Source organism: Nomascus leucogenys, chromosome 22a (assembly GCF_006542625.1).
Source record: "Nomascus leucogenys isolate Asia chromosome 22a, Asia_NLE_v1, whole genome shotgun sequence".
Classification (NCBI taxonomy): Eukaryota; Metazoa; Chordata; class Mammalia; order Primates; family Hylobatidae; genus Nomascus; species Nomascus leucogenys.
The window spans coordinates 56,795,942-56,818,038 of NC_044402.1; the positions used below are offsets into that span (position 1 = coordinate 56,795,942).

A 22,097-nucleotide genomic window follows, 5' to 3' on the forward strand; every position below is an offset into this window, starting at 1 on the left:
GGGAAAGGCCCTGGCAGGCAGCATAGGCCTGGGCTCCAGGGCCTTTGAGAGTGGGCCTAGGGGAGGGACCTCAGGCTGCTGAAGTGCCTCACCTGGGCCTCCTGCCATCTGATGGCATCTCTGGCACCCTCTGTGGCTAAAGATGCCAACACAGGCCTGGGCCGTGGACCCCCTTCCCATACATACATCACACTTCCCACACAGGCTCTTACCCAGCCAATGCACACTGCATCTCCCAGTCAGGAGGCACCTTCACTGCCATCTACTCCCACCCTCTTCCTGATGCTTGAAATTTGTCCGTGATCCCAGGTCAGTGATTGCTCGAGGCTGTGACAGGGACACTCTTAGACATCAGCCCACTGCTCTTCTGGACTTCCCTATCTCCAAGTCCAGTCACATACAGGACACCTGCCCTTACATGGCCTAGAAGTGACCGAACTCATATTCATGCCCATCACACCAGCTCCTCCCCATTGCCCACCATGACCCTCCCAGTCCTGAAACTCACTGCAAAGGTAGATTAATTTTTAACTGCTTTCTCTCCTTCACCATCCTTATGTCTGATCTCTTATCAAATTCTTCCCTTTGTTGCTTTTATTTCAAAAGATATTGTTTGTTCATTACTTTTCTCCTTCACCCTTTCCCCTCCAGCCCCATAGATTCCACCTTTGGCCCAAATTCTCACAGCAGCTGCCACACTGTCCTTTCTTTTTCCTTCCTCCTACACGCCCTGCTGGAATAATCTTTCTCAAACATCATTTATTGTGTATGTTATCAACTCTAGACTCCTCAACCAAGCACAGTGAGTACACTAGCTAACCTGTGTACTCTCTGTGATGAGACCTGAGTTCATTCATGGCATGTCCAGGCCACGGGGTTTAGTGCAGTGCCTCCTGCACAGCAGGAGGGCAGCAAATGTTCCTCAAGTGACCCATTCATTTGGTGGTGTTCCCTTTCCATCCTTCTGATTCTCTCTCCTGCCTTGGTCTCCCCAGTCCCATCAAGCCTATTGGCTTACTGATGCTCACTGGGGCCCTTTTGTTTGAAGTGCCACTATTTTTCATTTCCCCAAAATCTTCGGGGGGCGGGTGGTGGCTGGTGGGGAAGGGAGAGGCTGACATCCAAGTTAATATCAGGGAGGTTGTGGCAAATACCAACTGCAAAACCTTGGGTGCAGAGTAGAATGAGGGCAGATGCCTGCTCAGTAAGAGAACAAAACCACAGAGGAGGGCAGAAGGTGGAAAGGAAAGGAGAGTGGCGTAACTAGTGGCTTCCCTCTGAGCCTGTGAGTTGCTTTTAATCTTTTCTTTTTCTTTTTTTTTTTTTTTGAGATGGAGTCTTGCGCTGTCGCCCAGGCTGGAGTGCAGTGGGGCAATCTCGGCTCACTGCAACCTCTGCCTCCCCGGTTCAAGCAGTTCTCCTGTCTCAGCCTCCCGAGTAGCTGGGACTACAGTTGAACGCCACCATGCCTGGCTAATTTTTGCATTTTAGTAGAGACAGGGTTTCACCATATTGGTTAGGCTGGTCTTGAATGCCTGACCTCAGGTGATCCACCTGCCTCAGCCTCCCAAAGTGCTGGGATTACAGGCGTGAGCCACCGCGCCCCACCTAATCTTTTCTATATTTTATTGCTTAGTTATGTACTGCGGTATTTTAAGCCCTTTCTCCCATAGGCTGTAGGCTCCTTAATGTCAGGGACAGTGTCTTTTATTTATTTGATATCATCTACTTATTTTGAGAAGTGGGCATGAAATACTTTGGAGGGCACATAAAACTTGGGTCTGGATCCTGGTTCCAACACTTAGCTGTTTGGCCCTGGGTAAGTCTCTTAACCTCCCTGAGCCAGTTTCTTCGTCTGCAAAAGTCGCTAGTGACACTTGTTTTGCAGAATGAGGGGCAAAAATTACAGAGAATACAAAGCACCAGGAAAGTGCCTGTTGTACTCAATAGTTTATATTCCTTCCCCGTATGGTTGGAGCTTTTCCTGAATTGGGAGGAAGGTGTTCCTTAACTACTGCCCATACTGGGACACTTTAAACTTGAAAAGGGGCACTGTTAATAATTACGTCCGTTCCAGGGACACAGAGCCACCCTACCCTAGTTCACAACAACTGGCAGGGTTCGGATAGCACGCAATACCCCAGTGCCTAAGCACAGCCCCAAGCATAACGCTCAATAAATGCCTGTTGAATCAACGAGCGAACAGAAGCTGACCCTCACTCCGTTTTTTGGACATCGAGTGAAGCAAATTGAAAAGCCCCCCCCCGCCGCTGCGCCCCCACCCCCACCCCGTCCCAGAGCCACCGGCAGCCTCAATTCCCTGAGGTCTGCCCTTCTCTAGCCCACCGTCCCGCCCCCGGTTGCCTTGACATCAGTGACGTCGACGAGGGGCGTGGCCTATCTCCATCCTCTCCTGGTGCCCTGGGCCCCTCCGCATCCGAACCTAGGGGGGAGGACGAGGTTGGTGGCCTTTGACCCTACTCGCCTCCCGCCGGGCCAGCATCTAACTAAGCCCGCCTGGCCTCCTTTCTCGGGCGCGCAGTTGTCTCGAGTGTGGCTACCCACCTCCACCTCCACCCCCACCCTCACCCGGGTGAACTAGCGGGGGTTCTAGAGAGTGCCGGATCCCACTGAGCCCTCTCCAACAGCTGCGGGCCACAAGATCCTGAGAACCTGGGCCCAGCGCTTAGCCCAGGCCCGCCCCTTCCCGGGAAGCCCCCTCGCTCCGCGTCCTGGGGGGCGGGCGGGAAGGATGGGACCCCCGCCCAGGAGGCGCGCAGGCGCCGCCGAGCGCGGGAGAGAAAGAGTTAAACTAGGTGCCGGCGCCGGGCGCGGCGGGAGTGGGGGAGGGGAGCGAAGAGAAAGTGAGAGCGGGGGCGGAGCGGGGACGGGAGCGAAAGAACATCCTGTGCCCGTCGCCGGATGCGCGCGGGGGGAGGAGGTAGTCCGGGGAGGGAGAGCAAGAAGGGGGGAGGCCCGGGACGGGGAAAGGCGCGGCCTCCTTCCCCCCCGCAACCTCCTCCTCTGGGGGCGCTGGCCCCCTCTGCTCCCCGCGCCTTAGGCTGAGCTACCCGGAGGCCCCAGGATCTGGTTCCTGGGCAGGAGTAAGCGCTAGCTGGGGAGATGATCTCGGAGAGTATGGGATCCACGTCAAGACAGGGGCGGCCCCCAGCCTTTCATCTCTTGGCTTTCTGCAAGGGAAGCTCGCACGTGTTGAGCGTCCCCTGTGCACCGAAAGTACACACATTATCTCAGTCAGTCCTGACAGCGGCACTTCCAGGCAGTAGACAGGAATTCATAGACTCGCGTTCTAGAGGAGGAAACAGACTCAGATTATGGAATTTGTCCAAACCCCACACTGTTGGGATGTGAATGCAAGGCTGTCAGACTGCAAAGGGCTTTTCACTGGAGTTTTAGGGTAGGGTAATTTCCCCTTAGCTTCTATGCGCACAAGTGCTGGGCCGCTGCAGCGTCACCCTCGGGAATGGCGGTGTCTTTCCGTAGAGGACCCCCAACAGCATCTGTCTGGAGCTTCTGTCATTAACTAGGCTCAAACAACCATTGCCAGGACTGGTAAAGAGAATGAGGAAGGGGCCTTAGGATTCCACAGGTAGTTGGATGGTTCTTAGGAACACAGTTTAGGGGAATGTGTTGCAGGGCTCCGGTTCCTCATTTAGGTATTTGTGGGGGGCTTCAAAGATGGCTCCAGAGTCACTCAAAGCAGTTACATGGATTACAGGAGTTGGGATTGATTCACTTTTAGAAGACCAGGGAGGCCTGGTGTGGTGGCTTAAGCCTGTAATCCCAGCACTTTGAGAGGCCGAGGCAGGCGGATCACCTGAAGGCAGGAGTTCGAGACCAGCCTGGCCGAAATGGTGAAATCCAGCCTACTAAAAATACAAAAATTAGCCGGGCGTGGTGGTGCGCGCCTGTAGTTCCAGCTACTTGGTAAACTGAGGCACAAGAATTGCTTGAACCTGGGAGACAGAGGTTGCAGTGAGCCGAGATAGTGCCACTGCACTCCAGCCCGGGCGACAGAGCCAGACTCCGTCTCAAAAAAAAAAAAGAGAGAGAGAGGAAAAAAAAAAGACGACCAGCGTGAGAGGTAGTGGGTAAGTGGAAGGAAGGGCTGACTCATGTACTTTTCAGGCTGGGATGCGTTGAGGGCTACCATCTGTGTTCTCACTGCCTGCCCACACCCCACATGTTGTCCAGGTGAAACCCGCGGAGATAATTAGGATTATAGTAAACATTTGTTGAGCTGTGTGCTGGGCACTGTTCCAAGTGCTTTACTTAATCCTCACAAACAATCCCATAAAGTAAGTCTTATTGTTTCTATTTTACAGGTGGGGAAAATGAGGCATAAGGAGATCACAAAGCTAAGTCCGTGACTAAACTGGTTTGTTTGTTTTGAGACGGAGTCTCGCTTTGTCGCCAGGCTGGAGTGCAGTGGTGCGATCTCGGTTCACTGCAACCTTCCCCTCCCGGGTTCAAGCAATTCTGCCTCAGCCTCCTGAGTAGCTGGGATTACAGATGCACACCACCACGCCCAGCTAATTTTTGTATTTTTTAGTAGAGACGGAGTTTCCCCATGTTGGCCAGGCTGGCCACTCTGACCTTGTAATCTGCCCGTCTGGGCCTCCCAAAGTGCTGGGTTTACAGGCGTGAGCCACCGCACCCAGTCCTGAACTGGTTTTGAACCCTGGCTAGAACCCATACTTACTTACTAAACTCAAATGTACTTAACACGATGAGAACATCGGCCTTGAAGGTAAAAATGCTGGCATAGATGGCAAAGAGGTGTGTGCTTGGGCAGCTCATGTCCTTTTCCTGGGTAAGGCAGGTAAATAACTCACAGCTGGCTGTGTGTATTTTGGCTCTCAGACTTCTTTTTAACCAGTGGTTCCAGATTTCTGGATTTGACAGAAAAACAAAGCGAGAAAACAAGTGAAAGCCAGGTTCCCAAAAAGAGTTGCAGCTTTAAATTTATGCTCCCTAAGGGCATGCAGAACATACCTACCATCTATTATCACCATCATTAAAGAAAATACTTCTGTTTTTTTGAGACAGGGTCTGGCTCTGTCACCCAGGCTGGAGTGCAGTGGCATGATCTCGGCTCACTGCAACCTCTGCCTCCCAGGTTCAGGCAATCCTACCGCCTCAGCCTCCAGAGTAGCTGGGACTACAGGCACGCACCAGCACGCTGAGCTAATTTTTGTATTTTTTGTAGAGGCGGGGGTTTTGCTTGAGCCCAGGCCAGGCTCGAACTCCTGGGCTCAAGCAATCCACTCGCCTCAGCCTCCCAAAGTGCTGAGACTGCAAGTGTGAGCCACCACACCTGACCTAAGAAAATACATTTTAATTCTCAAAATAGGAATGACATCATCTGAATCTGTTAGTCCCAGCCAGGTGCGGTGGCTCGTGCCTATAATTCCAGCACTTTGGGAGGCCAAGGCAGATGGATTGCCTGAGCTCAGGTGTTTGAGACCAGACTGGGCAACATGGCAAAACCCTGTCTCTACCAAAAATACAAAAAATTAGCCCAGTGTGGTGGTGCATGCCTGTAGTCCCAGCTACTTGGGAGGCTGAGGCAAGAGGATTGCTTAAGACTGGGAGGCAGAGGTTGCAGTGAGCCAAGATTGCACCACTGCGCTCCAATCTGGGTGACAGAGTGAGACCCCGTCTCAAAAAAAGAAAAAAAAAAAAAAAGAAAACAATTATTCCCAAGTAAAGATGGTCAATGGACTTTATGCCAACAAATAGACATTCCTTTGTCTTTAATTTTTTTGTTGTATTGTGGACTAGTAAAAATGTCACTCTAGGAATGACTCTGCCTCTAATCTCTGAATCATTTGAAGGCAGAACCAGAAGAAATGGGCCTTAGGTGTGGCAGGAGGGAGTTAGGTTGCAGCCAAGAAAGAACAGTTTTTGGAGGTCTTTAAAGAACAGGTGAGCCTTACATGTGCTTAGGAAGTGAGGGTTGCAGAATCAGCTCCGTGGGATGGAGGGGCCAGTAACTCTGGGTCCCACCCTGTAGAAAGGCAGAGCAAGGACCTTGTCTTGAGGGATTTATTCTCAGATCCACCAAAGTAGGCTTGGAACCTAAATGACAGTTCCCATCAGGCAGCTGTTTTCTGCCCAGAGTTCAGTGGAGATGCGATGGGGTTGCATGGCAGTGGGGAGGCTTCCATGGGCTTCTACTCACCCCTTACCACGGGGAGTTCATGTAGTCACTCACCTTGGGGCTGAATAGAGTGCCAGGAATGACCCTTGAGGAGGGCTGGGGACAGGAAGAGAATGGCCACTCAGGAGTGTTGCTTATTCCCTGCCTGCTGCCTAGGGTGTACTGGGCCAAGGCTCTGGAGTGGGCAGGCCTGGCTGGCCACAGCATCATTGGAGATGCTGTTTCCCTACCTCCTTCCATCCTGGGTGCAGCCCAGGACCCAGAGCCTTTTGTCCCAGTTCTCCCAAAAAGGGCTCAGGGCCAGGTAGGTGAACACCTGTTCTGGTGCAGCATGCTCAGCACTGGCTGTGGGCGTGGCCCTAGTTTGGTGCTGGCCACTTGCCTGTTCTGCAACAGAGAGTGGGGTCAGAAGCTGTGGGGAGAGCCTGGTGGGGAAGAGGGAAGGGTCTGGTCTCACCTGCCCCATCCTAGTGGTGGGGATCAAGGCCTCCACAGGTGGGCTCACATCCTCTGGGGTGGTGGCATCTTCTGACTCCACAGGACCTCACAAGCCTCATTGTACCTCTGGGGAGGCTGAGAAGTGGTACTTCCAAATTTAGCTGAAAGGCACAGACTTACCCACATTTTAATCCTGGAGTTTTAGAATGGTAAATCTGAATCCCTTTAGGTTACAAATGCAGAAACAGACTAAGGCAAAGGCGATCCCTTTCTCCTCCAAGGTCACTCTGGTTAGATGGGTCTAGAGCCCGTTACTAGATGCTGTCATTGTTCTGCCCCCAAGTCCTTAAAGAATGGCAGAACATGACTTAAACCACCTGCTAAGTACGAGATTCTATGCTGGAGATGCAAAGGTAGCTGTCCTCAAGAGCTTTTTGTCAAACAGGTAAACTTCAGGGCAACACGCAGATGCTGGAAAAGGGTGGATTTGCCTCAGAGTCTGTGCATGCTTTCTAAGATGCTCCCCTCCTTTTCATCCTCTGATGTGGGGAGGGAACCCTACCTGAAGAAACACCCCAAGGCCCAGGGGTAGATCTAGGGTGGAGAGATCACAGATGGGAGGGCCTGGAAAGAAAAGGAACAGGGTTGTCAATGAGCATACCCCAAACACCCCTCCCAGAAATACCCTAAGGCCCCAGCCCGGAAATGGACCTCTGCTGCCCTCTAATGGTGGAAAGACAGCCTCTGGAGCTACCTGCTGGGGTCTCCCCTTAAAGAAGAGTGGATGCGAAGGACCCTTCTGCTCTCTCCCGTTTTATTCCCCTGCCGTCTTATGCTTCATCTCCTGTGGTCTCTAAAGCAGAACCTTCTCTTTTTTTTTTTGAAATGGAGTCTTGCACTGTCGCTTAGGCTGGAGTACAGTGGCGTGTCAGCTCACTGCAACCTCAGCGTCCCAGGCTCAAGCAATTATCCTGCCTCAGTCTCCTGAGTAGCTGGGATTACATGTGTGCGCCACGATGCCTGGCTACTTTTTTTGTATTTTTAGTGGAGACGAGGTTTCACCATATTGGCCAGGCTGGTCTCAAACTCCTGACCTCAAGTGACCTGCCCGCCTCGGCCTCCCAAAGTGCTGGGATTACAGGTGTGGGCCACTGTGCCTGGCCCCATCTGTTCTCAAGCACTCCTGGCTGCCCCATTTCCTGACCACTGCCCTCCATCCCATTATCTCCCCAGTTTCCTTTGTTGCCTGGGTTCCAATTCTGGTATCCTGGTTCCTGACCCTGCCAGAGTTCTGGTTCTGGAAGGCCTCCCACAGGTGCCTTGGGCCTAGCTCTCACCTGGGCCCAGGGCAACGCTGAAGACATGGGCAAGAGCATCCCCCAATACCTGGGGCAACTGGACATCCGCAAAAGTGTAGTCAGCCTGGCCACAGGCGCCGGAGCGATCTACCTGCTCTACAAGGCCATCAAGGCCGGCATAAAATGCAAACCACCACTCTATAGCAACTCACCCATCTGCATCGCCCGTGAGTGTCCGGGCCCTGGGGAGAGGGCTCTGCCCCAGGAGGCACCTGCTCCCGAGGCCTCTGCTGTGGGAGGGCCCAAAGGTGATGCCTCCAAGTTCCTCTTTCCTTTGTCTTTCTCTTCTCCATCTTCCTCAAGCCCACCCTGCAGCGCCCTAGGCAAGGCCCTGCCAGAGATGCTAGCTCAGGGTCCCTGAATCTCACTCAAGTGGATCCTCAGACTCATCCGGCAGGTCTCCAAATACTACATTTCCTCTGGCTCCCAGGATTCCACTTCTTGGAAACTTGGTGTCAGCAGCTCCCCCCATCCCTTTTCTGCCCTAGGGACGTGAGGCTTTAAGGAAAGGGAAAATTGGAGGACTTACTATATGCCCAGAGCTTCCACTAGTCCACATGTTCTTTTGTGCAGAGTAGGAAAATGAGCCCCTTCTGCAAGACTCTTTATTGCCATCTGCTGGAATATCGTTGCCATATACTGGTTATGATGAAATACTACTTGTTACCGCCATAGGCCAGACAGTTGTTAGAGTAAATGGACAAATCTATGATGGTACGTTATGGACAATACAACATTAGATAGGGTGCCCTTGTGCAGTAAACATTCGTTCAACTGTACATGGTGGTCCTGCATATGGTGAGAAGGCTTCTCCAAAAAGGCAAGGCAGCCTTGTCCCCAAGTCCCTGTCCCCTACTTCCCAACCCCATTCTTTCAACGCTTCTGAGTCCACAGCCTGAACTGGGCTGGGTGGCTGTCTAGGCCTGGCAGTCGAGCGAGAGCGGCACGGGCGGGACTCAGGTGAGCTCCGGAGGCTCCTCAACTCTTTGGAGTGCAAACAGGATGAGTACGCCAAGAGCATGATCCTGCACAGTATCACTCGCTGTGTGTACTTGCTGGAGGCTGAGGTGAGGGAAGGGAAGCAGGAGGTCCCCACTAGCCGGCCTGGCCCCTGGGGGTTACGGCCGATCCCTGCCCCTGGAATGGCCAGACTATATCCTGGGACCTCTCTCTGGCTGATAGCAGGAGGGGTGTGCAGAGGGATCTTGGTGACGTGGGGGGCAGTGGGCCCAGAACACCCGCTTCTCCTGCCTCTTCCATCTCTCCCCACATACTCCAGGCCTCTGCTTGTACTACGGATGACATCGTGTTACTGGGCTACATGCTGGATGACAAGGACAACAGTGTCAAAACCCAAGCTCTGAATACACTTAAAGCTTTCTCTGGCATCAGAAAATTCAGGCTCAAAATCCAGGTGAGCCCAGGGATGCGTGGTGGGGCACGCAGGGTGTCTATAGTCCTTAAGTCCTTTAATTACCATAGGATAAATGGTCATGTTCCAGAATTTTGTTTGGGTGTGAATTTGTAACCCAGAAATAAGTGGGAAAACGGTGGTCAGATTCCCAGCAGGGTCATGAAGGCCTTTGAATTTCAGGATGAAATGGAATTGAGGCACTAGTGGTATCTCTCAACCCCAAATAGAAGGACCCTCACTGTCTTACAAGCTCCCTGCCACTGCCACGTTTTTTCTGACACCAATTCCCAACACTGGCTGGGTGTTCAACAATTCAATTCAGTTCAGACACTATCCATAGTTAGGGGAGACCTCACAGGTTAAGGGCTGAGTCTGCCAAGAATTCCCCCCAACTTCAGGTACCAATCATAGGTCTGACTTCTGACTGGCCCGCTATGAATTCAGGGGTTCCCACAACTCCCTTTTTAGATTTAGTAATTTGCTAGAATGGCTCCCAGAACTCAGGAAAGGACTTTACTTACTATTACTGCTTTTTTATAAAGGACACAACTCAGGAACAGCCAAATGGAGGAGACACATAGGGCAGGGTGTCAGGGCACGGAGCTTCCAGGCCTGTTCCCGGACCAAACTGAGGGTCAGGCTGCTATTGCTCGTGGCCCAATAACAAGATGCAGATGAACTGAGGAGGAAGAGAGTTTTTATTTCTGTAACCGGTTACAGGGAGAAGGCCTGGAAATTATCACTGGACCAACTCAAAATTACAAAGTTTTTCGGAGCTTATATACCTTCTAAGCTATATGTCTCTGTGTAAATGTGCATTCATCTAAAGACATAAGCGATTAACTTCTTTTAATCTATAACTAAGGTCTGGGTCCTGAAGACCTTCCTCTGGAGCCTCAGTAAATTTACTTAATCTAAATGGGTCCGGGTGCTGGGGTGACTACTCTTATTTTGTCTCCTGCTAAATCAAGGAGTTTTGAGGAGTTCCTTCAGACCCCCAATAAACTTGTTTGTGGAGGCCTGGGGAGTTTCTTCAGACCCACGGTAAAACTTGTTTAATCCTAAATGGGTCCCATTAAGAATTCCTTCATTATTTTGTCATGCTTTAAGGCCCAGGAAAGGCCTAGGCAAAACTCTTGGTGGGCTTTTGTTACATTCCAGCCTTTGTATAAGGGCACTGGCTTTTAACATTTAACTTAACCACTCAGTCAGTAGTGAAACAGTTGTTATGGAGGCCACAGGCCCCTTCATGAGCGCCCTGCTGTTCCCAGCACTTCTACGTGTTCAACAACCAGGAAGCTCTTTGAACCCCATTGGTCAGAGGTTTTTATTATGTAGTCTTGATGAATTAAATCATGTCCAGCTGCTCACCCCTCCCCAGAAGTTGGGAGCAAAGCTAAAAATCCCAACCTTCTAATCATGCTTTGGTCTTTCTGGTAACCAGAAGCTATCCAAGGGCCCTGCCTAGAGTCAGTTCATTAGCATAAGCTCTGTTGTGACCAAAAAGGGTTGGTTTGCAGTAACAAAGGACACTGCTGTCACTCAGGAAATTCCAAAGGTTTCAGGAGCTCTGTTCCTGGAACTAGGGACAAAGATCAGATGTATTTTTTATACTCCATCCCCTGGGCCTGTGTTAATCAGAGGTTGGTGTCAGGGCCACGGATACCTTCTCCATTTCTCCATAGAGAAAATGTAAAACACCACGTCACTTCCCCCTTTCCTTGCTGTCATACCCCCAAACTTACAGTATCCACACCCATCCTCCCTGCTTTCCTGCTGCTGCCATGAAAAAATGGCTCTCTCCTGGTCTGTGGCCAGTGATAGTCTCAATCCTGCCTCCCACCCCTTCCTTAAGGGCCTCTCTGATTGCTTACACTCCCCGTCAGCATGCACTAGGCTCCAACCCCTCCCATGTTACAAGGCAAAACCACAAAAGCCTCTCCCTTGACCTCCACATCTCTTCCTGGCAAATAGTCTATCTCTCCCAAATTAAAAACAAATAAAATATATAAAACTTGCAAATATTGTATATGTGTAAGGTAGAAGGAATAACAATAAAACAGAACATGCCCAGGCCAAGAAATAGAGCACAGCCCCCTCCCACATCTTGGCTGCCTCCCCCACCAGAGGCAGTCATTGCCCTGCATTTTGTTTAGCAGTTCCAAATTTTCTTTGTAGTTTTACCATATATGTATCCTTGCATATTCTAGCAGGGCACAGCAGATAATAAAGAGGTAAAATATAGTCTGGTATGTAAAGCTTCATGTACATGGCAGTAGATGGTTTCTATTCTGTGGTTGGCCTTTCCTCCCTGCTACGTTGAGAGATTCATCCTTATTGGGCAGCTCTGCTTCCTTCTTTTTTTTTTTTTTTTTTTTTTGAGACAGGGTCTCGTTCTGTCACCCAGGCTGGAGTGCAGTGGCGTGATCTTGGCTCACTGCAGCCTTGACTTCCCGGGCTCAAGCAATCCTCCCACCTCCCCCGTAGTAGCTTGGAGTACGGGTGTGCTCAGTGAGTACGGGAGTACTATGTTTCTCAGGCTGGCCTTGAACCCCTAGGCTCAAGAGATTCTGCCCCTTGGGTCTCTTTCACTGCTCTGTGGTGGTCTCCTTCGTGAATACTCTGCCACTTGCCTGTTGTTAGGCATTTGCATTGTTTCCAGGTGCTTGTCATACTCACATTGTGCTGTGAACATTCCTGTGTTCATCTCCCTTGTGTGCCTGAGAGAGGATTCTAAGGTGTGTACGCAGGAGTGGAATGGTTTGGTTAAAGGGTATGCCTAACTTTTCCAGGAGGGCGGTATCCATTTTCACCCCACCAGCCCTGCACGAGTGTTCTATTGTGTCATAACCTAACGTTTGATAATTTCGCATTTTAATTTTTTTTTTTTTTTGAGACAGAGTCTTGCTGTGTTGCCCAGGCTGGAGTGCAGTGGCACGATCTCGGCTCACTACAACCTCTGCCTCCCAGGTTCAAGCAATTCTTGTGCCTCAGCTTCCAGAGTAGCTGGAATCACAGGCATGCACCACCACGCCTGGCTAATTTTTTTGTATTTTAGTAAAGACAGGGTTTCACCATGTTGGCCAGGCTGGTCTCAAATGCCTGGCCTCAAGTGATCTGCCTGCCTCGGCCTCCCAAACTGCTGGGATTACAGACATGAGCCACCGTGCGTGGTCCACATTTTTAATTTTTGGCATCAAACTTTTTTGGGGAAAAAATTTTCTTTACATGTATCCTCAAAATATGTACAACTATGATATATCAATAAAAGCAAATGCACAAAAGAATAAAAATAGCTTGAGAAACAAACAGAAAAAAATACCTAGAGAGATCTCTGCTTGCTGCCTCATCCCTCAGCCTTCTCAAGTGCAGTGGTACGATCTCGGCTTACTACAACCTCCACCTCCAGGACTCAAGTGATCCTCCCACCTCAACCTCCCTAGTAGCTAGGATTACAGGCATGCACCAATATGCCTGGCTAATTTTTGTATTTTTTGTAGAGATGGGGTTTTGCCATGTTGCCCAAGCTGGTCTCGAACTCCTGAGCTCGAGTGATCCACCTGCCTCAGCCTCCCAAAGTGCTGGGATTGCGGGTGTCAGCCACCACACCTGGTCAGGCTGTGATTCTCAAGCATATTATAATCACCTGGAGAGCTTGTTAAAAGCAAAGATTTTGGCTGGGCGCAGTGATTCAAGCCTGTAATCCCAGCACTTTGGTAGGCTGAGGTGGGCAGATCACCTGAGGTCAGTTCGAGACCAGCCTAGCCAACACGGAGAAACCCCGTCTCTACCAAAAATACAAAAATTAGCCAGACTTGGTGGCAGGCACCTGTAATCCCAGCTACCCGGGAGGCTGAGGCAGGAGAATCACTTGAACCCGGGAGGCGGAGGTTTGCAGTGAGCCAAGATCACGCCACTGCACTCCAGCCTGGGCCACAGAACGAGACTCTGTCTCAAAAAAAAAAAAAAAAAAAAAAAAAAAAAAAGCCCAGAGAGTTCAGTTCAACAGGAGAACTTTTTCACAAATCCCCCAGGTAATTCTGATGCAGGGGGCCTGAGCCCCACCCTTCCTTTTCCCCAGTGTCTTTATGCTGAGGGCCTGACCCCTGGTCTCTTTTCAGGTGAAAGTAGTTACTCCTTGATCTCAATTTCCATCTAGCTGTGCCCTTCTGGATCTCTGCAGCCTGTGGGCTCCCCTGCCTTCCCCATGGCCAGCTGCTACTAGGCATATCCACTTAGATGTCCTCCAAGTTCTCTATCCCGACATATCCAAAATGGAGCTCACCCCATTCCCTAAATCAGCCCACTCTCTCCAGAGGGCTCTTAGGCCATCAGGCCCTTTGGGTCTGCCTCAAGGCTCTTAGCATAAAGTGCGTGATTGGCCATGGGCTGCACCTCCTTGCCCTAACCCCAGCCACATACAATGCATGCTTTATGCTCTCACATGCTCCCTTGCTGCTGTTACCTCGTTCTGAAACCCTGTCCCAGACTTGCTGACTCCAACCTGTCCTGCGGGTCTCCACGGCTTTTGAGGGGTGGGGGAAGGGAAGGGCAGGTACTGATGGGAATGCTCACTTCCACTCCAGGACTCTTGCTTACTTCTTACATGGCTCATAAAGGTGCAGCTCGTGAGGTTACCTGTCTTTGGTAATACCTCTAGGTCCAAGCATCTTACTTTTTTTTTTTTTTTTTTGAGACGGAGTTTCGCTCTTGTTGCCCAGGCTGGAGTGCAATGGCGCGCTCTCGGCTCACCGCAACCTCTGACTCCCGGGTTCAAGTGATTCTCCTGCCTCAGCCTCCCGAGTAGCTGGGATTACAGGCATGTGCCACTACGCCTGGCTGATTTTTTGTTTTTGTAGTAGAGACGGTTTCTCCATGTTGGTCATGCTGATCCTGAACTCCCAAGCTCAGGTGATCTGCCCGCCTCGGCCTGCCAAAGTGCTGGGATTAAAGGCGTGAGCCACTGCATCCTGCCCGCGTCTTGCATCTTAGAACCCAAGATCCCTTTATTCACTCAATAAAGGTAATATTGAACACTTTGTGCCAACACACTGCTCTAAGTACAGGAGAGAAAGCAGTAAACAGAACAGGGAAGATCCCTGTGCTTGTGGAATTTATATTCTAACAGGGCAAGGCAAGCAATACACAAATAAGTAAAATATATAGTGTGTTCCATGTGGTAAGTGCCATGGAGAAAAATAAAAGGCTGTGGCGGGGGCGGGGGTGGGGGTGATGCAGTTTTCAAGAAGAAAATCCTGAACCCAGGAGGCCTGTAATCCTAGCTACTCAGGAGGCTGAGGAAGGAGAATCACTTGAGCCCAGGAGGTGGAGGTTGCAATGAGCTGAGATCTCAACATTGCCCTCCAGCCTGTTTGATGGGAGTGAGATTCCATCTCAAAAAAAAAAGAAAAAGGAAAAGGAAATCTTTTGGGATGTTGGGCTTGGTGAAGAGTTCATGACACCGAAAGCATGATCTATAAAAGGAAAATCAATACATTGGACTTTATTAAAATTAAAAACATTTGCTCCATGAAAGATCCTATTAAGAGAATGAAAAAAGCTGCAGACTGGGAGAGTATATATATATATATATATATATATATATTTTTTTTTTTTTTTTTGAGATGGAGTCTTGCTCTGTCACCCAGGCTAGAGTGCAGTGGAGTGATTTCGGCTCACTGCAACCTCCGCCTCCTGGGTTCACGCCATTCTCCTGCCTCAGCCTCCTGAGTAGCTGGGACTACAGCCATGCGCCACCACGCCCAGCTGATTTTTGTATTTTTAGTAGAGACGGGGTTTCACCGTGTTGGCCAGGCTGGTCTCGGTCTCTTGACCTCATGATCTGCCTGCCTCGACCTCCCAAAGTGCTGGGATTAGAGGCGTGAGCCACCATGCCCGGCTGGGGGAGTATATTTGAAAATCACATGTCTGATAAAGGACTCAGCTAAATTATATCAAGTGCTTTCAAAACTGAATATTAGGCCAGGCATGGTGGATCACGAGGTCAGGGGTTTGAGACCAGCCTGGCCAGCATGGTGAAACCCCGTCTCTACTAAAAATACAAAAACTAGCCAGGCACGGTGGTGGGCACCTATAATCCCAGCTACTCAGGGGCTGAGAAAGGAGAACCACTTGAACCTGGGAGGTGGAGGTTGCAGCGAGCCGAGATCGTGCCACTACACTCCAGGCTGGGCGACAGAGTGAGACTCCGTCTAAAAACAAAAAACAACCCTGATGTTAAAACAAGCAGTCCAATTAGGAAATGGGCAAGAGACATGAACGGATATTTCACTGGAGAGGATATATGGATGGCAAATAAGCACATGAAACCATGTTTAATATCACCAGCCATTAGGGAAATGCAATGAAGACCACGCTGAGATATTACTGTGCACCTATTAGAAGATCTAAAATCAAAATTAGTGACAATACCAAATGCTGGCAAAGATATAGAAAAACTGGATCTTTCATATATTGCTGGTGAGAATATAAAATGGTACAGCAGCCACTCTGGAAAATAGTTTGGCAGTTTCTTTCAGAACTAAACATACATTTACCAACCGGCAGTTGAACTCTTGGGCATTTATCCTAGAGAAATGAAAACATCAACAATTGTTGATAGCAGTTCTATGTGGAATAGCCCCAAACTGGAAACAACCAAAAATGTCTGTCAATAGGTAAATGGTTAAACAAAGTGGTATAGCCATTACCATGGAATGCTACTTAGTAATAAAAAGGAACGTAATATTGATATGCACAACAATTGGGATGATTCTCAAGGGCATTATGCTGAGTGAAAAAAGCTGATCTCAAATGATCACATAAAGTGTGATCTCATTTATATAACATCCTCAAACTTAAAAGGTCATATATAGAGATGGAAAACACAAGTGGTTGCGTGGGCTTTGGGCTGGGGGAGCAGGTGGGAGTGACTCTAAAGGGGTCTCTTGAGATGGATCTTTGTGGCAATGGGACAGTTCTGGTGGGATAATCTGTTGGCTGCAGTCGTGGTTACACAAATATGTGCGTGTGCTGAAATGACATAGAACTATGCACACATATTACACCAACATCAATTTCCTAGTTTTGATTTTTTTTTTTTTTTGAGACGGAGTCACCCAGGCTGGAGTGCAGTGGCACAATCTCGGCTCACTGCAAGCTCCGCCTCCCGGGTTCACGCCATTCTCCTGCCTCAGCCTCTCCAAATAGCTGGGACTACAGGCGCCCGCCACCACGCCCGGCTAATTTTTTTTTGTATTTTTAGTAGAGACGGGGTTTCACCGTGGTCTCGATCTCCTGACCTCGTGATCCGCCCGCCTCGGCCACCCAAAGTGCTGGGATTACAAGCGTGAGCCACCGTGCCCAGCCCTAGTTTTGATATTGTACTATAATGCAAGATGTGACCATTGAGGGGAACTGGGTGAAGAGCACATGGGACCTCGCTGTACTATTTTTGCAACTTCCTGTAAATTTATAATCATTTCAAAATAAAGGCCGGGAGTGGTGGCTTACGCCTGTAATCCCAGCACTTTGGGAGGCCAAAGCGGGCATATTACCTAAGGTCAGGAGTTCAAGACCAGCCTGGCCAACATGGCGAAACCCCATCTGTACCAAAAATACAAAAATTAGTTGAGCACAGTGGCATACACCTGTAATCCCAGCTACTCGGGAGGCTGAGGCAGGAGAATCGCTTGTACCCGGGAGGCGGAGGTTGCAGTGAGCCGAGATCGCACCACTGCACTCCAGCCTGGGCAACGGAGTGAGACTGTCTCCAATAAAATAAAATAAAATAAAATAAATAAAAATAAAATAAAAAACAAAATTAAAAAAATGAAAATGTGTGTTACACGTGACAATGCTATAGAGAAAAATAAAGTAACAGTGGAGGGTGGTAAGGAAGGCTGGGATGGGAGTGGTTAGAGAAGGCCTTACTGAGAAGGTAACGTTTTAATGAAGTCTTAAAGGAGGTGTGAGTGTGAGTTCTGAGTCTTTGGGGATAGAGTGTGCTAAGCAGAGAGCACAGACTATGCAAACACCCTAAGACAGGTGTGTACCTGGCATGTTCATGGAATATGTAAGAGGCCATTGTGATGGGAACCTTGGTCATGAGGGAGAGAAGAGAAGATGGAGTCCAAGAAATAGTAGGGAGAGAGAGGCAAATCACATTGGACCGTATGCCACTGTAAGGACTTTAGCTTTTACACTGAATGAAATGGGGGCTCTTGAGCAGAGGAGTGACATGTCTAACATGTCAGCTGCTCTGAAAGTAGATGCAGGGGGTGAGAGTGGAAGCAGGGAGACAGGAGGCTACTGCAGAAATCCTGGTGAGATGCCGGTGGCTTGAAAGAGGGCAGTAAGAAGTGGGGGTGAGGAGAAGTGGCTTGAATGTTGATAGATTTTGAAGGTAGTGCCTACAGGATTTTCTGAAGGATTGGAAAAGGAGTGTGAGAGAAAAAAGGAGTTGATGCCAGCAGTTTTTGGCCCGAGCCACTGGAAGGAAAGTGTAACCCATAGCTGAGACAGGGAAAGCTATAGAAGGAGCAGGTCTGGGGATTGGGGAGCGTGTTAACTCTGAGAGCTCTATTAGACATTCAGGGAGAAAAGTGGAATTGGCAGCTGCATATATGAATCTGGAGTTCAGGGGAGAGGCAACATAGCTGGAGCTAGAGACATAAAGGGGAGAGTCACCAGCACGTGGATCGTATTTAACACTGTAAGTCTGGATGATACCGGTACAGAAGTGAGGTAGGTAGAAAAGAGCAGGTTAGGCAGAAGAGATAGGAAAGAAGTCTGTTAAAAAAAAAAAAAAAAAAGCCAAATAAAGAATTTCAAGGCAGTGGGAGTGGGCAACTGGGTCAAATGATGTTGAGAGTTAGGGAGAATTGTCTATTGGGTTTGGCCCAGGGGACATCCATGGGGACAGTGAAGAGTAAAGTCAGATACTGGGATAGTGGTGATCACCTGTAAAAGTAAGCCCTTTTGTTCTCTTCCACTCCAGGAACACTCCATCAAAGTACTCGAACTGATCTCCACCATCTGGGACACGGAACTGCACATTGCGGGCCTCAGACTCCTCAACAACCTTCCGCTGCCCGACTATGTGCATCCACAGCTGCGACGGGTGATGCCTGCCTTGATGGAGATACTGCAGTCAGACTACATCCTGGCACAGGTGCCTGAGGACCATGGCAAAGGCTCTGCCTTGCTGACCAGCCCTAGCACAGTACTTAGAGGGAGGAGCAGAGGTTTATGTCTTCCTTGCTCAGGCCCAGACTCACTTGCCTTCTCATGCTTTACTCTTTCCTTTATTCAGGTGCAAGCTGTACGACTGCTGAGCTACCTGGCACAGAAGAATGACCTTCTCTATGACATTCTCAACTGCCCGGTAAGAAAGAAATTGAAGAGGGGCTGATGAATGCCAACTCAGGTATAGGGGGAGGGAAGAATCATGGCTTCTCCAGACAGATTTACCCCTGATGAATTGTTTTAGTTATCTTCCTGCCTCTGCACTAAATGCACTGAAAATCATCCCTCTTCTGTTCCCCCAAGAAGAAGGAGACTCCATTTTATTGGGAGGGGGATTCCCCTTTGAGGCGTTTCCTGAACTCTGAGAGTTAGGAACACAGGAGACAAAACAAAAGTTAATGTAGGTATTTTAATATTGGGGGGAAATTACTATGGCAAAGAGCATTATTAGGGATAGAAAAGGTTACTCTGTGATAATCAGTGGTTCAGTTCACCAGAACAGTAGGGCAACTCTAAACTTGTATGCACCTAATAACATAGTCTCAAAATATATATGACAAAAATTGAAAGGAGAAATTAACAAATATACCACTACAGTGGGAGATTTGGAATATTTTAACCACTCTTGCAGCAGCTGATAGATTAAAAAACCAAAACCAGTGAGGATATACTCTTGGTGAATAACACAAGTAAGTTTGAGCCATTAGACATACTCAGAACAATCTACAAGGATTAAATGCACAGTTCTCTCAAGCACACACACAATACTTAAGAAAATTAGTCACACGCTAAGCCTTAAAATTTGTCTCAACAAAATTTCCAGAATGAATATTATCATATCACTCATGTTTTATGATCACAAGGCAACTAAGTTAGAGGATAATAATAAAAGAAAAACTAAAAAATTACTATATACTTGAGTCTGAAATTTAGGTATATTTGGGAGTTTAGGCAATAGGAGTATACAAGAACAAGAATTTTATAACTTGCCTAGGAGTTTATTCCCATTCTTTCTCTATTCCCATCACAGGTTCACTCCAACTTCCTAAACCTGTTCCAGCCCACACAGCCAGGGAGTCTCCTGTATGAGGTACTGGTGTTTGCTGAGCGGCTGAGTGAGGGCCGGAACGCACCCCACTACCGCGCGGTGAAATGGCATTACAACGAACAGTCCCTGAGTGAATCCCTCTTTGGGGAAGAGTCCCGACTGGCAGACCGACTGCTTGCGCTGGTCATCCACCCTGAGGAGGAGGTTCAGATCCAGGCCTGCAAGGTCATTGTTAGCCTACAGTATCCCCAGGACTTGAGAGCCCGGCCCTCCTCCTGCCAGCCCAGTCGTTCCTACTTTAAAAACACGGAATAAAATTAAGGAGAGCCAATAAATGAGTATGGGAGAGAAACTTGAAGTTTCTTGAAGCTTGAATGTCTGTCAGTGGCTTTCCAGGGCTGGGTGGAGATTTCATTCAGCATAACCTCTGCTCCAGAGTGTGGCACAGCATGGGCTTGTCTCTCAAAACACATCCCCACTTTTACGTTTGGGGGACTGGCTCCCCTCTTCTCTTGCTGCTTTTCTTTCCTTTTTTTTTTTTGAGATAGAGTCTTGCTCTGTTGCCCAGGCTGGAGTGCCATGGCACAATTCTTGGCTCACTGCAACCTCCACCTCCCTGGTTCATGCCATTCTCCTGCCTCAGCCTCCTGAGTAGCTGGGACTACAGGCGCCCACCACCACGCCCAGCTAATTTTTGTATTTTTAGTAGAGATGGGGTTCAGCACGTTGGCCAGGCTGGCTCTTGCTGCTTTTCAAATCAATGTGGAGCCATTGCTTTTGGGGATTGGAAGAAGGCAGGCTTGGAGATTGAAGCCAAAGATAATCAACAGGACACAGTATAGCATTAGATTAGTTAGGATGGGCCAGGCTATGCCACAGTAACAACACTCACACCTCAGTGGCTTAAACATGGCAAAGGTTAATTCTTGTTTACACTGCATGCCCATTGCAGATCAGCGGTGGGGGTGGAAGGGCAGGCCTCTACTCCACAGCATCCTCACACAGAGACCCAGGTTGAGGGAGGCTTCTTCATTCTGTTTCTACAACTATTACAGAAGGACAGGGAACGTGGCAGTGATAAATGTCATCACTTCTGCTCACATCTCATTAGCCAAAGGGGATAAGGAAGATCATTCTTTCCACGTGTCCAAGGAAGAACTGATGATACTTGGTGACAGCATTAATGACAGAGATTTGCAGGCATACTGGGTCAGAAAGGGAGCTCTGGAATCAGAGTGCTAGCTTCCAGTCCCAGCTCTGTCACTTACTGTGTGACCTCAGGGGAGCCATTAACCCTGTTTGAGCTTCAGGCCCCTCATCTATAAAATGCATATAATAATAGTACTGATTTCATGAGGCTGTTGGGAAAATGAAAGGGGGATTATATGAGTTAACGAATGTAAACCACAGTGTTCTGCATGCATTCCTCAAAGATGGGCTCTGAGGAGCTATGAAATCATCACTGAGAAAGCCGGGCGTGGTGGCTCACGCCTGTAATCCCAGCACTTTGGGAGGCTGAGGCAGGAGGATCACCTGAGGTCGGGAGCTCGAGACCAGCCTGACCAATGTGGAGAAACCCCATCTCTACTAAAAATACAAAATTAGCCGGGTGGGGTGGCGCATGCCTGTAATCCCAGCTACTTGGGAAGCTGAGGCAGAAGAATTGCTTGAACCCAGGAGGCAGAGGTTGCGGTGAGCCGAGATCATGCCATTGCACTCCAGCCTCGGAGACAGAGGTGCGAGACTCCATCTCAAAAAAAAAAAAAAAGAAATCATCACTGAGAAAACAAAAGATTATCACTGGGGGGAGGTCGTTGGAGAGTGTTGCCTCCAGCATTTCTCCAGTCTCTTCAGGTTATGGGCACTGGGGAGTCCTAGAGTCCTCTGTGAAGCACCCTGAAAAGCCATTGAAACTTAGCTTTGGAAACCAGAACAATGGTGTGAGTAATGTATCACCGTAACCATGAAGTTTCCAGAAACAAGAAGACTGTCAAACCAAATATGGTCACCCATTTCCCCATTCATTTGCATTTCCCAGTTGCTCATTCATTGTTTGTTTTTTTTTTTGAGACAGAGTCTCGCTCTGTTGCCAGGCTGGAGTACAGTCGCACAATCTCAGCTCACTGCAACCTCTGCCTCCCAGGTTCAAGCGATTCTCCTGCCGCAGCCTCCCGAGTAGCTGGGACTACAGGAGTGTGCCACCATGCCCAGCTAGTTTTTTGTATTTTTTAGTAGAGATGGCGTTTCACCATGTTGGCCAGGATAGTCTTGATCTCCTGACCTTGTGATCCACTACCCCCTGCCCCGCCCCGCCCCGAAACCTTGGCCTCCCAAAGTGCTAGGATTACAGGCGTGAGCCACCACGCCCAGCCCTCATTCATTGTTTTATCTGTGAATCCTTGCTGGGAA

At 49.2% G+C, this 22,097-nt stretch overlaps 1 protein-coding gene across 1 annotated transcript; it reads left to right on the forward strand.

Moving 5' to 3' along the window:
- Positions 1-7,744: 7,744 nt before the first annotated feature.
- On the forward strand, positions 7,745-20,046 carry ARMC12 (armadillo repeat containing 12). Its single transcript, XM_003278856.3, has 6 exons — positions 7,745-8,228; positions 8,902-9,047; positions 9,260-9,394; positions 18,393-18,566; positions 18,708-18,779; positions 19,671-20,046. Exons 1-6 carry the CDS (start codon positions 7,985-7,987, stop codon positions 20,001-20,003), a joined length of 1,104 nt encoding a protein of 367 aa, XP_003278904.2. The 5' UTR covers positions 7,745-7,984; the 3' UTR covers positions 20,004-20,046.
- The last annotated feature ends 2,051 nt before the right edge of the window (positions 20,047-22,097 follow it).

What these genes read in the sequence shown, in the direction of transcription:
- ARMC12 (XM_003278856.3), top strand. Translation starts at nt 7,985, where the DNA reads ATGGGCAAGAGCATCCCCCAATACCTGGGGCAACTGGACATCCGCAAA. An exon ending in TGCTGTGGGAGGGCCCAAAG is followed by an intron (nt 8,229 to 8,901) that starts GTGATGCCTCCA and finishes GTGGCTGTCTAG; the next exon opens with GCCTGGCAGTCGAGCGAGAG. An exon ending in AATTCAGGCTCAAAATCCAG is followed by an intron (nt 9,395 to 18,392) that starts GTGAGCCCAGGG and finishes CTTCCACTCCAG; the next exon opens with GAACACTCCATCAAAGTACT.